The sequence below is a fragment of the Molossus molossus genome, unplaced genomic scaffold, assembly GCF_014108415.1.
Source record: "Molossus molossus isolate mMolMol1 unplaced genomic scaffold, mMolMol1.p scaffold_m16_p_8, whole genome shotgun sequence".
NCBI classification, from domain to species: Eukaryota; Metazoa; Chordata; class Mammalia; order Chiroptera; family Molossidae; genus Molossus; species Molossus molossus.
Window position 1 is genome coordinate 13,120,594 of NW_023425402.1, and position 15,091 is coordinate 13,135,684.

Consider the following 15,091-nt stretch of genomic DNA (forward strand, 5'->3'; position numbering starts at 1 on the left):
GCTGTTTTATGGAAACCCCGCCAAGGAAGTTTGACTCGGTAAACCGAAGACGTTCTGGAGATCATGGGGATGGAGACCATAGGGAAACAGAACGGCGGCTATTTCTACAAGCCTTCTCTGCCTCAGGTTTCCTTCTTGAGCAGCCTGTTGGGTGCATGTCCTGACATTACTTGCGTGGGCTGCCGTTACCCCAAATAAGACCAACACTGTTACATCACCCAACACATGGCTAAAGCAGGTAGGTAAAGGCTTATATTTAAATATAAAGAAAAGGAAAAAAATAAACATGTGTTATCACCTACACTGGCACAAGGCTACACACTTGTAAATATGAACTAGAGAAGCACAAAAGCCAAAGAATAAAATACGAAGGGGGAAATAGCAGGTGCATGTCTAAGCACGAAACTTCAATGCCTGGAGCCAAGCACAATTAGGCGTAAAAACATTTCCAAAGGTAATTAACCTGGGCATTTTTAAGAGATTTGATGGAAAGAGAGGACCTGGTCATTGATTTGGTGAGGATTTGTCATGTGGTTCAAGAGTTCAAAGTTAAGACGAATGGATTAAAAAGCTGTGGTACATATACACAATGGAGTACTACGCAGCGGTAAGAAAGAAAGATCTCTTATCCTTTGAGACTACATGGAGGGACCTGGAAAGTATCATCCTAAGTGAAACAAGCCAAAGAGAAAGACAAATTTCATATGATCTCACTGATTTCTGGAATATAATGAACATAACAGTTTGAGGACAATCCCCTAAGGAGTGGGGAGCTGAGAGAGGGATGAACAACAGAATTTATATGCATATAGGCATGAACAGTGGACATGGACAACAATCGGGGGAAGGGGCAGGAAGGGAAGGGGGAGGGGGGAATCAGTGGGGGAAAAAAGGAGAATCATTTGTAACAAAAATTAATCAATAAAAAAAAAAAAAGAGTTCAAAGTTAGATCTAAAATTCAGCATTCCCTTTGTTGTCTATAACCTTTAATGTTATTTTCTTTAAGGAATTCTTATCTTACATTATAACTCCTTAATTTCCTACTTTCTCCCCTTCGTACCCAAACTGCCTAAGAAAATTCTTGGAGAATAAAGATTGTATCTTATTCAATGTTAATTCCCTAACAAAAAGCCTGACACATAATGGGTGCTTTTGTTGAGTGAAGGATTTTGGAGACACTTAAGACACTGAGAGAAGGGGTGCTCTCAGAATAGCAATCCAGCAGGGAAAGATTCTCAGTGCTGTGAGCCTATTATTAGATCAGTGGTTCTCAAAGTGTGGCCTGTGGAGCTTTTGGTATCCCTGACACCCTTTCAGGGGGGTCTGAGATCAAAGCTATTTTCATAATAAGATTATTTGCCCTTGTCACTGTGATGACATGTGTGCCAATGATACAAAGATAATGACAGGTAAAATTGCTACTGCCTTAGCACAAATCAAAGCAATGGCATTAAATTGTACTAGCAGTCAAGGTATTTATTCTTCACTGATACCCATTCATAGGAAAAAATACCTGTTCTACTTAAGGAAGTCTTTGATGAAGCACTAAAAGTTATTTGTTTTATTTACACATCTTTTCAATAATACTTTTTTTTTTTAAGAGAGAGAGATTGAGAGAGAACATAGGTTGGCTGCCTCCTACACACCCCTCCCACAGGTGATCAAGCCCAAGACCAACACAGGCAATTGGGAACCAGCAAGTCCCTGTGCAAGGGACAAAGCCCAACCCACTAGCTGCACTGGCCAGGGCAATAATACTAGTCTATAGATGTGGCCTAAAGCATTTCTGTTCCTTACCTAAGTGCAATGTTCTTGAGGAAAAGCATTTGTGCAATTTCACTGAATTAGCAACTTCCTTCGTAGAATACCACTTTTACTTAAAAGGAGAGCTAACAGATGATTCAGCCTTATGTCTCTAACAGATATTTTCTCAAAAATAAACAAAGTGAGCCTGACAGAATTTGTTAGCAATGATCAAACTCAAACTCTCAAGCAAAACTTAGAATTTTTTGAACACTTGTATCCACCCTGTGAGCCTAACAGCTTCCGAAGACTTTTCTGATGAGATGGGTGGTGATATTAACAATTTATTATAATTTTTTTATGTTGTATGATGAAATGTGTGTCAACATTTAAAAGATGTGTAGTAATTTCCAAATGACCAATGCACCACACCTCAGTAAAAGGTCCCTTTAAAGTGCAAAATAAACCAATGAATGTTAATATAATAGAGTACAAAAGTTCACTGATTGAGTTTGAGATTCCACACTGCAACTAACCTGTAGTGGAATTGTGATATAGTATCAAAGAATATCCACAATTAATTGAAAAGATTATTAATATACTCCTCCCCCTTTCCAACTACACATTTATGTGAGGTTGGACTTTCTTCATATTCTTCAACCAAAACAACAGATTGAATGCAGAAATAGATATGAGAATTCACTCTCTTTTATTATGCTAGACATTCAAGAGATTTGCAAAAATATAAAACAAAGCCACTCTTCTTTTTTTTTTTATCCTCACCCGAGGACATTTTTCCATTTTTTGTTCAGGTAGAGTAGGAGGGAGAGAGAGGAACAGAGAGAGAGAGAGAGAAACATCGATGTGAAAGGAACACATCGAGTGACTGCCACCCGCACAACCGACCAGGGTCGGGGACAAACTGCAACCGAGGTACGTGCCCTTAGCGGGAACCGAACCCGGGTCTCTCAGGACCGCAGGCCGATGCTCTAACCGCTGAGCCAAACCGGCCAGGGCTCAAAGCCACTCTTCTCACTAAATTTTTTTAGTTATTTTTCATTAAATATTGTATTTACCTGCCCTGGCCGGTTTGGCTCAGTGGTTCGGCCCTTGGACCAATGATTCCGGTCAAGGGCATGTACCTTGGTTGCGGTTCGTCCCCAGCCCTGGTCGGGTCATGCGGGAGGCAACCAGTCGATGTGTCTCTCACATCGATGTTTCTCTCTGTCTCTCTCTCCCTCCCTCCCACTCTATCTAAGGATAAACAGAAAAATATCCTTGGGTGAGGAATTTAAAAATACATATATATTCTATGTATGTTAACATGTGAGAGGTTTAATGTTTCCTTTAAATGAATTAAATACTTTCATTTTTTTTCACTATAAATTTTTATGAAGGTAAACATCAATAGATATAACCAACATTAGCAAAAGCTCTTTAGGGTACTCTTTTTTTTTTTTAATCCTCACCCGAGGGTATTTTTCTATTTATCTTCAGATAGAGTGGGAGGGAGAGAAAGAGAAACACTGACGTGAGAGGGACACATCCACTGGTTCCCTTCCGCACCACCCCAACCAGGGCCGGGGATGAACTGCCACTGAGGTACATGCCCTTGGTTGGAATCAAACCCGTGACTCATTGATCTACAGGCCTAAGCTCTACTGCTGAGCCAAACTGACCAGGGCTGGGGTACTCAGTAAGTTTTCAGAGCACCTAGGAGTCCTGAGACCAAAACATTTGAGAACTGTGTGTTAGATGAAAGCAGAAAAAATAAGGCTATTTTTGGTCATTTAAATATGAAAAAGCTACGCAGGATAGCTAACAAAAGGTTTTAATGTAACTTCCGAGTTAAAAGCTTAGGTAGCTCATCAATGAAGAATGAAAAATAGAATCAGGAACACTGAACTTTCTTTAAAGACACAACTGGTTACAAGTGCAATCATGATACACATGACATTAAAAAACAAAATTCAGAGACCACCACAACAAAGGCTTAGGAGCTAAGGGGAAAGAGGGATGGATATGCTCCACATAAAAGATACAGTCATACCCTGGCCGGTTTGGCTCAGCAGTTACCCGAGCATTGGCCTGTGGTCCGGAAAGACCTGGGTTCGGTTTCCGCTAAGGGCATGTACCTCGGTTGCAGTTTGCCCCCAGCCCTGGTTGGGTCATGTAGGTGGCAACCACTCAATGTGTCCCTTTCACATTGATGCTTCTCTCTCTCTGTCTCCCTCCCACTCTATCTGAACAAAAAATGGAAAAATGTCCTCAGGTGAGGATAAAAAAATATATATAGTCATGCCCAGCCAGTGTGGCTCAGTGGTTGAGCATCAACCCATGCACCAAGAGGTCACCGGTTCGATTCCCAGTCAGAACACATGCCCAGTATGTGGGCCTGATCCCCAGTGGGGGGCATGCAGGAGGCAGCCAGTTGATGTTCTCTCTCATTGATGTTTCTCTCTCTCTCTCCCTCTCACTTCCTCTTTCTCTAAAATCTATAACGGGAAAAAAAATTTAAAAATATATTTCTATGCTTAAGAGATGGTCCATACAACTGTGTTCACTGATCTGGTTACCAAAATACCTGTATGATAAGTATGTTCTCCAAACCTCTCTATACTGCTTGTTCTCTATTACGATAACACTCTTTGCAGTGGAGAATTTTAACCTAGGCTAAACAGCAATGACCACACAACCTCCCATCTTAAGCACTCTTCACATCTATTCTCCCTTGAGCCTTTCAAGGAGCCAATAAAATATGGAAAGTCAGCATCATCCGTCCCACTTTACAGATGAGACCCAGAAAGGCCAACTTAATTGAAGCTACTGGGCAAATTAGAGACAGTACTACGGCTAGCACCCAGCTAGCTCCTAACACATGGTCTCTTCCCATTAATAGGCTGCCTCAGAACAACTGTCACCTCTAATCTCTAGCCTTCCCTTTCCTACGTGACAAAAGATTTCTAGTCGTAAAAACAGGTCTATGCCATCTGATGGGGGAGGTATGTGTTGGGAAATAAAACAGAGAATAAAAGAGAATTAGGAATCTTTGCCCTAATAGTACCAAGAATTTTAACTTGCTAATTTCATCAGAGATTAGGATCTATTTATCTGCCTCATCAATTGCCTCCTTATGAAAATATGTTCATTATGCCAAATTCCATCACAACAGAATAATTTTCAGATCCCATCAAGTGTGTCATAATGGAAGAGTAACTCCTGGGGCCACCAAGAAAGCTGTAAAGATTGCTTCATACATATTTACTTCCACTCATTTCTGAAAGGTTCTGTGTACAGTCGTCCCTCGCCACTTCGTGCTTCAACTTTTGTAGCTTTACTCTATCGCGTTTTTTCCCGCAATAGTGAAGCTGTGAAAGTCGAAGCACGAAGTGGCGAGGGACGACTGTATATAAATAAAGAATCCTACTTTGCGGAAATTCATTTATCATGGTAGAGTCTGGGACTGATTAACCACAATAAACGAGGGCTGCCTTATGTGTATAAAGACACAAGAGAAGGGGGAACCTATAGAAAAGATAAGAGCAGGAAAGTAGTCCAGGTTTCTAGAAACTGAATGAAAGGTCTGAAGGACTGCTAAATGAAGGAGGAAATTCCCTGGAGAGGAGCCCAGTTAAGGAGTCCAAAAGGCAGGGCAAAGTCTTGCTAACGATATGCCAGCTTCTAGACATATCTCACCCCTGCTTTATTTTTGTCTTCCTGCTATTTCCCTTCAGAGACTCAATTTTTGGATCACGGATCTCTGAGATACTCTAATAATCCCTATAAATCCCATTTCCCCAAAACTGTGCATGTCCACAAAACCATGTCCAGTTTCAGAGCACCTTAAACCTCTTAAGGCTCCTCTTGGGGGTTGATGACCTGGAGTAATGTGATTCCTACTTTGGAATCATAGTTCATGCATACTCCAGCACCAACAACAAATCCCCTCATTAAGCACAATACAGTCTCCACAGTCTGGGAGGGAAAAGGAAGGTATGTTTTGTTTTGATTTTTATCTCAAGACTTAATGAGAAAAGGGTGAAATACAGCAGGAAGGGATTTCCCCAGATGAAGCCAGGACAAGGCTGCCTGACCTCTGGGAGGGATGGTGTAAAGATAAGAGTATTGATGGTCAAACTAGCTGACCTAAAGGGTCCCTTCTAACCCAAGAGACTGAATCTGGAATGCTCTTCACAATGACAGAAACTCACCTTGGGTAAAATCTACCCCAGGAAGTGAGTGCCAAAGACTCCACCCCCTAGGAGAGGACCCACTTTGTAATACAATTGGTTTCAGCCATTCCACATGGCAACTGTAACTGGAGCCTGCAACCCAAGGCACTAAGACAGCAGCAGATATGGGGAGGGAGGCTGTGGTGAGGGAAAGGCAGTACTGGAAGTAACAGGTACAGGCTTGGAGACAGAAAGTGTACACACACACACACACACACCCACACACAATACATATACATCAGTCCTGCAAGGCTCTAGATCTTCTGTGAATGTTCTCCCTATAGCCCTTCCTATATTGTACCTTAAGAGCCTCAACTTTTGAAATCTGGAAGACATGCTTAAGTGGGAATTTCTAACCACTCCTCTTACCTGTCAGGATTTGGAGATAAAAATTTCACTACCTCATCCTGAAGCTACAAAAATGAATACTGGACAGACTGGGTTGGGGTAGACCCACTGGTGGGGAGGAGTGGTCAGTTTCTTTTTAATCCTCATCCGAGGACATTTTTCCTTTTTTTGTTGTTGTTGTTCAGAAAGAGTGGGAGGGAGAGAGAGGAAGAGAGAGAGAGAGAAACATTGACATGAAAGGGACACATCGAGTGGCTGCCACCCGCACAACCAACCAGGGCCAGGGACAAACTGCAACCGAGGTATGTGCCCTTAGTGGGAACCGAACCTGGGTCTCTCTGGACCGCAGGCCGACGCTCTACCCAATGAGCCAAATCGCCCAGGGCCGAGTGGTCAGTTTCTAAGTATTTCCTTCAGTGGAGCAGTGATACCATTAGAGCTCAGGGAAATATGACTACTTGGTACTCAAGATCTAAGGAAAGCAAGCAGGAGACAGCACAGGAACAGGGTACAGTGAATCAGCACAGCACAGGAGACAGAGCAGGCACAAGCACTGGATACAAAAAATGGACTAAGCACAAAGTAGAATGTAGTGTTTCCCCAAATCCCAGCGTTTGCCTTCTGCCTTGACAGATATTGCCATTTGTAGGTATCATCTGTACTACAACTTAATAGTTCTCTATAAATAGACTCTTTCAAAAACTTACCCTTATCCTAAGGAATAAAGAGCTCTAGTTATATTTTTCTCTAACATACATTAGAATAAGACATAAGTGCTAATGTCACAATGTTTTCCACATTCCATTTGAAATCACCTGGCACCACAGAGGTCCAGGGGTCACTCTTTGACACATGCTGTTAGCTAGGAGACCTTGGTGTGAAGTTTAGTCCTGCTTCCAGCCTCAGCTCTAGGCATGAGCTTTCTGGGAGCCATCACTTTCTGGGAGCCATCACTTCCCTATCTTACAATGAAGGAGAACTAGTGATCCCCACAGCTGCCCTGTCTAGCTCTGAGAGTCAAGGTTGGCAAATTTCTATGTGGCTCTGGCAAAGGTACCCACCAAGATGACTTGTTAGAAGGGTCCTAGAAACTTCCCAGTTTCTGCTCTTTTTGGGGTAGCTACAGATAGGGAAGGGAGTAATACATTTGGAAGCAAAGGAAGTTGGGTAGAAGATAGCCTAATGTAGAAGGAAGAATCTGATCCCCAAAATTATGGTATCTCCATTTAGCAGCCAAGTTTAAGTTTTTCTCATTTATAAAATGAGGATAGCCATGCCCTGTATCCTTAAATTTATACATTTGCTCCTCAACTTTCAATCAACTTGAACTTACAAAAATTTATACACGGGCAGTCAGTCCTAGACTACTCTTGAAAGCTCCATTCAGACTTGCACAAAAAAAGATGGATGACATTTGGGCCCTTCCACTAGTTACTACTTACATTTTGGTAATTTTGCAAGTGGAGTCATATTTGTTAAAATATATTGCATTACCCACCTTTTTAGTGATAAAGTTTCTTTAATGGCCACAAAGGACAAACATGACCAAAAGTACCTAAAGTGGCAGTTCTTAAAGCTTGATCTGGTGTTCACTGGACTTAAAGCTGGTCAAATGTATGCTCAAATAGGAAAAAGAACAAAAGTGAAGAACGCTGGATACATAGGAGCCAAGACTGTGTCTAAAAGGCAAAGTGTACTGTGGGACCTGTTTTCAAATTTAATTCATTCCAGAAGGCTGTTCAAGAAGTGATTTCTTCAAAAACCAAATCATTTTTTTTTTCCATTAGAAATAATGTAAATTGAATTAATTTGTTCCAGACCCCCAAATGATTCCCTCTTTTAACTTTTTTTTATCCTCACCCGAGGACATCTTTGCATTTATCTTCAGATAGAGTGGGAGGGAGAGAGGGAGGAAGAGAGAGAGAAACATCGATGTGAGAGAGACACACTGACTGGTTGCCACCCACACGACCCCAACCAGGGCCGGGGACAAACTGCAACCAAGGTAAGTGCCCTTAGCGGGAACCGAATCCGGGACTCTGGTCTGTAGGCCGACACTCTAACTGCTGAGCCAAACCGGCCAGGGTTAGATTTCCTTTACATAGTACATGTTGAATGTAGTATTTAATCTATAAACAAACACTTCTCTTAAATTTATCGAACCACCCCACCAGCCTTAACAGAACTTCCAGCACTCGTTCCTGGGCATCTTTCAGGAGTCAGCATGCAGCATCTTTGCTTCTACATACCATTGCCCCCAGAAATGTAATCACCAACTAACTGCTTTTCCTTTACCCAAATCAACAGTAGTTTTTCCATCTCTTCAATAGCCTGTGATCATTGTTTTTTTCACATCATTATCAACATTAGCCCTCTTGATTTATTTATTTATTTATTTATTTATGTATTTATTTATTTATTTATTTTTATCCTCACTCAAGGACATTTTTGCATTTATCTTCAGACAGAGCGGGAGGGAAAGAGGGAGGAAGAAAGAGAAAGAGGGAGACATTGATGTGAGAGAGACACATCAACTGGTTGCCACCCACACGACCCCAACCGGGGCCGGGGACAAACTGCAACCGAGGTACATGCCCCTACCAGGAACCGAACCCTGGACTCTTTGGTCTGTGGGGCGACGCTCCAACCACTGAGCCAAACCAGCCAGGGAGATTTTTTTTTTTTAGAGAGAGGAAGTGAGAGGGAGAGAGAGATAGAAACATCAAATGGCTGCATCTTACATGCCCCCCACTGGGGATTTGGCCCACAACCTGGGCATGTGTCCTGACTGGGAATCGAACCAGCTGACCTCTTGGTGCATGGGACGATGATCAACCACTGAGCCACATGGGCCGGACATGATGTCCTCTTCATGTTTTAAAATTGTGCTAATCGTCCACTTGCCAGCAACAAAAGCAAAAACACAAAATTATTCACAGCACAATTTCCTGAGATGTTAACAATAGGAAGTTGGGTGGTAAACTGATTCAAGTGGGCTCATTCTCTCCTTTGTTTGTGGCCTGAGAAAAGCTTTTTGTCATGATGATATATCAGCTTGAAAGGGTTGTCAGGTGGAGAACTGAATTATTCAATATGGGAGATGTTTGAGAACCCTGACATTTGACTGTACAGTTAAGGAGTTTATATTATTTTTTAGGTTTTAGGGAACAGAATTATAATGCAAAATGTCTAGAGTCAAATTTACCACATTCAATTTATATATATGATTAGAACACATTTTGTTCAAAGTATTGTCTCACCTCATAAAAGACTAGAGGCAGCCTACAGAAAAATACAAATAGATAAATCTGGGTAAGAGCAAATATAAATCAAAAGGCCAAAAATATAAGGTCTGTGCATTTTATTGTGTGTAAATGGTAACTAAAATATACCTCAATTTCAACATAGCAGAAATAAAACAAACAAAAAAACCAAGGTGAAGAACAAGATGCCGAGAACAGGTCCTGCAGTTACAAAGTTGAATTGAGCTTCCCACCAGCCAAAGCTAAAAGGGAAACTTTTTTTTTTATCCTCACCCGAGGACACTTTTCCATTTTTTTGTTCAGGTAGAGAGGGAGGGAGAGAGAGGAACAGAGAGAGAGAGAGAAACATCGATGTGAAAGGAACACATCGAGTGGCTGCCACCCGCACGACCGACCAGGGCCGGGGACAAACTGCAACCGAGGTACGCGCCCTTAGCGGGAACCGAACCTGGGTCTCTCAGGACCGCAGGCCGACGCTCCAACCGCTGAGCCATACCGGCCAGGGCTAAAAGGGAAACTTAACCACTACCTGACTCTTGCTGCAGAACCCATATGTCTGAAAACAATTTCTACTTAGGTGCCTTCAATGAGGGACAGTATCCTTGAGGACAGCATGGCAGTATGTACATGAACACATTTCCTAACTGTGTGTCTCAGTATTAGCCTGATGGAAGGATTCTGCAGCAGGAGTGGGGTGGGCAGGCAATGTTGGTCAAATGAGCAACTTGAAGGCTCAGATGAGATGAGGAGAAAGAGCTCAGGAAACCATGAAGCAAGTATCAAGTCAGCTATTCTAACACTAAGCTCTGGGTGCATCTGAACTGGAGAGGCCTAGAGGCTGAGACGTAGGCAAAGGGTTCGGAACTGACTTCCTAGTGTGACTAATCCAGCTAAACCAAAAGGAGCTCTGGCATCAACCCTCTCCCCATCCAATTCATAAACAAATGGCTTAGTTAGGGGGGCACTAACTGCAAAATAACAGCCAAGAACATTCCTGGGCAAATCCACTGGGCTCCATGTAGCAGAGGCCACTAATTGGACCCCTGCACCCATTTTCTCCATCTTTTAGTCATAGAACCCCCTAAGTTTTGACTGGGCATATGACTAACCAAATAAGAGGCTCTATGTCTCAGTGTCCCTTTCAATGAAGTGTGGCCAATAGTGGTTTGAGCAACTGCAGGTCATATCCTTTAAAAAAGAAACTGCTGCCCTGGCCGCTTTGGCTCAGGGATCAGAGTTTTGACTCTCAGACTAAAGGGTCGTGGGTACGATTCCCGGTCAAGGGCAGATACCTGGGTTGGAGGTTCCATCCCTGCCGCAGTAGGGGTCGTGTGGGGGCAATCAATCGATGTGTCTCTCTCACATCGATGTTTCTGTTTCTGTCTCTCTGTCTCTCTGTCTCTCTCTCCTCTTCCCCCTTTCACTCTATCTAAAAATCAATGGAAAAATATTCTCGGGTGAGGGTTAACAACAACAAAAACCTGCTTTGTTCTCCCTTTCTCCAGTGGAATTTGGACATGGAGCTGATGAGTATGTTTTGACCTTACAGGCAAGGACAACAAGCCAGGGGTAGCTGAACAACAAGATAAAAAGAAACCAAGTTCCTGATGACTTTTGTAGAGTTAAACCTGCCCTGGACCATCTGACTACCACTGTACTATTAGAAAAGAGAACATTAAACCTCTACTAGGTTCTCTGTGTTATAGCAGCTTAGCCTGTGGCTGAACTTAATTTACAACAGAATGGAAAGTCATGAGAGGGAGACAGGCTTCAAAGGACTCAGGCAACACCCTAGAAAAGTCAATGCACAATTCTCTTCAGCAAACAGGTCAGAAAATGACATCCATAAAACAAGTTGGCCTCCTACTGCTTCTCCAGGAGAGGCGTAGCCACATCCTTTGAGTAGCAGAGGCCTTTATTACGGCACAGCCCGAACACAAAATGAGGCCTGTCCACTGTGGCAGAGGCCAAGTCCGCATCAGTTGGAGATACAGACTACTTTCCCCACCAACACCAGGCAGGGACACCCCTGTCCTACCTTTGCCCCTACAGCATGAAAGCTCCAAACTTCTCCACTCTTCATAATTACTGTTCTTGAGGACAAGCCAAGTCCAGTAAGGCGTGGGGTGAAACAGCTGTCAGGGGACTGTGTGTGAGGGTCAGGGGAGAGGAGTCCAGAGCCCCAGAACAAAAGCCACAGCTGGGAACTGGAGAGGGAGAGAGGCTTCCACGTCTGCCCTGGGTTTCTGGGACCCAGGGGCCTGAGGGTATAGCACCTGCTCCTCCTGTGGAGTCCCCTGGTGACAGAACTCAGCCAGGCAGCTACCAGTCACTAACGAATCCCAGCCACTGGCACCTGCTGCTGCTTGCGAATCTTGTTGAAGAGTTCCATGTACTGGACCATGGTATCTGCTGGGCCATAGACCGTGTCGTGTCTGTTGCCAAACACTGTGGGAGTCCCTGGAGTGTGGCTACCTAGAAAACTCTGTAGGAATTCGAGCAGCAGGCTCCAGCAGTCACTAGCCACCACACAGGGGCCATACTCCACCTAGAGCCAAAGAAAAGAGAATAAGGATGAGTGCAGGCAAGGATGAGGCCTTCAGTTTCCCTTGTACCTCTTACCCTTGCTCCCGTCTTCCCCAACCTCAAGCCAAAGACACATCCATACCTTCTAGCACAGTGCTGCTGCACAGGAAATATTCAACCCAAACACCAAGGATTTGACACACCAACATTCCCTTTAGGCATCTATTTACATTCATATCTTGGAGTTATCAACCCCCAGCCCTGTCCATAAGACCCAAGGGAAGATCTGGGCTCCCTTGTATTATCTCGGAACTGCAACATCTCAGAATCCCCACTAAGCTGGGAAGATTCAAGGAGAGCTCAGGCAAATTCTGAGAAAATGAAGAGGGAGAGAAAGGGAGTGAGTGAAAGTGAGTGTGTGTGTGTGTATGTGTTGGGGATCAGTAGGGCACAAAGAGGACACATACCCTCATAAGTCTCTAAGACCAACCATTATTCCCAAGGTAGACCCAGCCTGGGCTCCAACCCTAAGAAATAATTTCCTGACCAACATAGCAGGAGCCAAAGGATAACACATCTTCAGTTTTCTCACTCCGCTCTTAATTTGTCACTGGAGAGATAGCAGGGGGAAATCACTGGTACAGAAACAGCTGGGGTATGTTTGTACTACAAAGTTGGAAATGTGAGGATAAACAGTAGTTTCCCAGTGGATCTCAGCAAATGGAAGGTGTGTCACAAGCTGAAAAGGGTCAAGAAATCTTGGCCCTCGAGTACTTGGAGTTTCAGAGCAGTAATCCACTAATATCCTTTTCTCTACTGGGGATGCTTTTTAGGACTTAGGTATCCCCATGTCCACACATTTGTAGTTCCTCCTTAAGTGCTGGTCTCATAGGAGGCCCACAATTCCCCAAGTCAGCAGTGCTCTCATTACCCGAAGTCCCAGAACAATCTGTGCCTCTTTCATGGCATTTCCCATAGACTAACTTCAAAACAGTTTGTACTTCGGTCCTGCTCTCTTACAAAATCAAGAATTTGCAAAAGGCAGGCCTCATAGCTTACTTTTAAAAAAAAATCTCACACAGTGCTGGACACATGGTAGGTTGTGGATTCTCACTGGCCCCAAAGCCAGCTACTTGTCACACTCCCTCTTTGTCATTTTCAATACAGCCCTCACAGATGAAGTCGTCACATGCACCCCTTTCACCATGAAAGAAAGTGCACAGCATGGCAAAAGGAAAGGCACATCTTTGCTACATAACTTTCAAGACCCATCTTACCCACCTCCCAAAAGTTAACTGCATGAAAAGTTGTCCTGCTCTGCTCCAATCCTTCCTGTGAAGGCTGACTAGTCCCTCCACACAATTCACCTGCCTCCCTTGACTACCTCTTCCCTTCTCCAACAAGCCAGCCTTGCTAAGCTTTCTACCTACTATGAACCCAGCTTCCAATTCCCATCCTTGGCTAGAGAGTCCCAAATGATTAAAGAAAGGGTAAAAGGTTCAGGACAAGGGGGCACAAATGCTCTGGAGACAGGGATCAGGTAGGCATAAACACCAGTTTGCATTCAGAGGGACGTGGAAACGTGCTGAGCAGCCCTTTCAGCACATCCTGCTCCTGTTTCACGAAGGCCTTACCTCCACAGAGATGCCTCGGGCACTGGGTCCCATTGTGACTGTGCCCACCTTCACAAGGAAGTCACAGTACTGGTAACGGGTGCCCCGGGTCTCAATCTTGCTGGCCTTGGCACTCTGGAAGAAGCCCTTGAGCTTTACCATGAGCACATCAAAGTTGGTGTCAGCAATAAGGCAAGGGCCATTCTCAAAGAGGGCGAAGCAGCTCAAAGGGTACTCTGAGTTGTGCATCACATACATCAGCTTCCCGGTCTGACCTGCAGGGACAGAGATCCTACTCAGCATCAAGACCTCCATCGGCAAACCCCAGAATAGAGGCAAATGTGGGAACAAGGCCAGATGGCAATCCAGCATTACCTCAGCAGTCCTGGGGCGGGGGGCAGGGTCCCCTTACAAACAGCCTTTTCTGAGCAACAGTAGGTGAGGTAGCATGTGGTAAAACCCACCTGCTCTACAGAAAAAGGTGAGGGGCACATAGGGAACTTCACTGGTGTTGATAACAGTTGAATCCTTTTTTTTTTTTTCCATCCTCACCAGAGGATATTTTCCCCTTTTATCTTCAGATAGAAAGGGAGGGAGGGAGGGAGTGAGAGTGAGAGAGAGAGAGAGAGAAACATCGATGTGAGAAAGACACATGGACTGGTTGCCTCCCACACGACCCTGACCAGGGCTGGGACCAAACCGCAACCGAGGTACGTGCACTTGATGGGAATCAAACGCGCGACTCTTTGGTCTGTGGGTCTGTGGGCCAACACTCCAACCTCTGAGCCAAACTGGCCAGGGCGATAACAGTTGAATTCTAAGTTGAGTGATGGGCTTACAGATGGATGCTTAGTGATAATGATTAGTAACTCACAGAGATTTCACATAGTTTTTTTTTGTTTTTTTTTTAATCCTCACCCGAGGACATTTTTCCATTTTTTGTACAGACAGAGTGGGAGGGAAAGAGAGGAAGAGAGAGAGAGGGAAACATCGACGTGAAAGGGACACATCGAGTGGCTGCCACCCGTACGACCAACCAGGGCCGGGGACAAACTGCAACCGAGGTACATGCCCTTAGTGGAAACCGAACCAGGGTTTCTCCGGACCGCAGGCGGACGCTCTAACCGCTGAACCAAACTGGCCAGGGCCACATAGTTTTTTATATACTCATATATTACACAATAAGGGAAATGGAATAAAAGAAACAGCATTTCAGTATGCCAAATGAAGCAGACGCTCTCTCTCTTCTGTCTACTTCTACCTTCCTTGGCCTCCCCCTCTTTGAAATATAAGCAGTAGCCCCAGAGATGGAGCAAGGGGGAATATCTGAACAAGAGGCTAGGAAGGTCAGCAGGGCCAGGCTGT

At 44.2% G+C, this 15,091-nt stretch overlaps 1 protein-coding gene across 9 annotated transcripts in view; it reads right to left on the reverse strand.

Annotated features, from left to right (window-relative positions):
* Window positions 1-15,091, reverse strand: part of MED20 (mediator complex subunit 20) — an 80,300-nt gene that overhangs the window by 56,551 nt on the left and 8,658 nt on the right. For 8 of the 9 annotated variants that reach the window (XR_004957817.1, XR_004957820.1, XR_004957821.1 and 5 more), the window contains exons 3-4: window positions 13,748-14,001; window positions 11,944-12,135 (exon numbers count right to left, since the gene is read on the reverse strand). Coding sequence is in view for 2 of the 9 variants with exons in the window: in XM_036249307.1 (XP_036105200.1) it covers window positions 11,944-12,135; window positions 13,748-14,001 (446 nt within the window). In the remaining 7 variants the exon portion in view is untranslated. Of the gene's footprint in view, window positions 1-11,625; window positions 12,136-13,747; window positions 14,002-15,091 lie in introns of all 9 variants that reach the window. The other variant, XR_004957824.1, reaches the window with a different exon arrangement.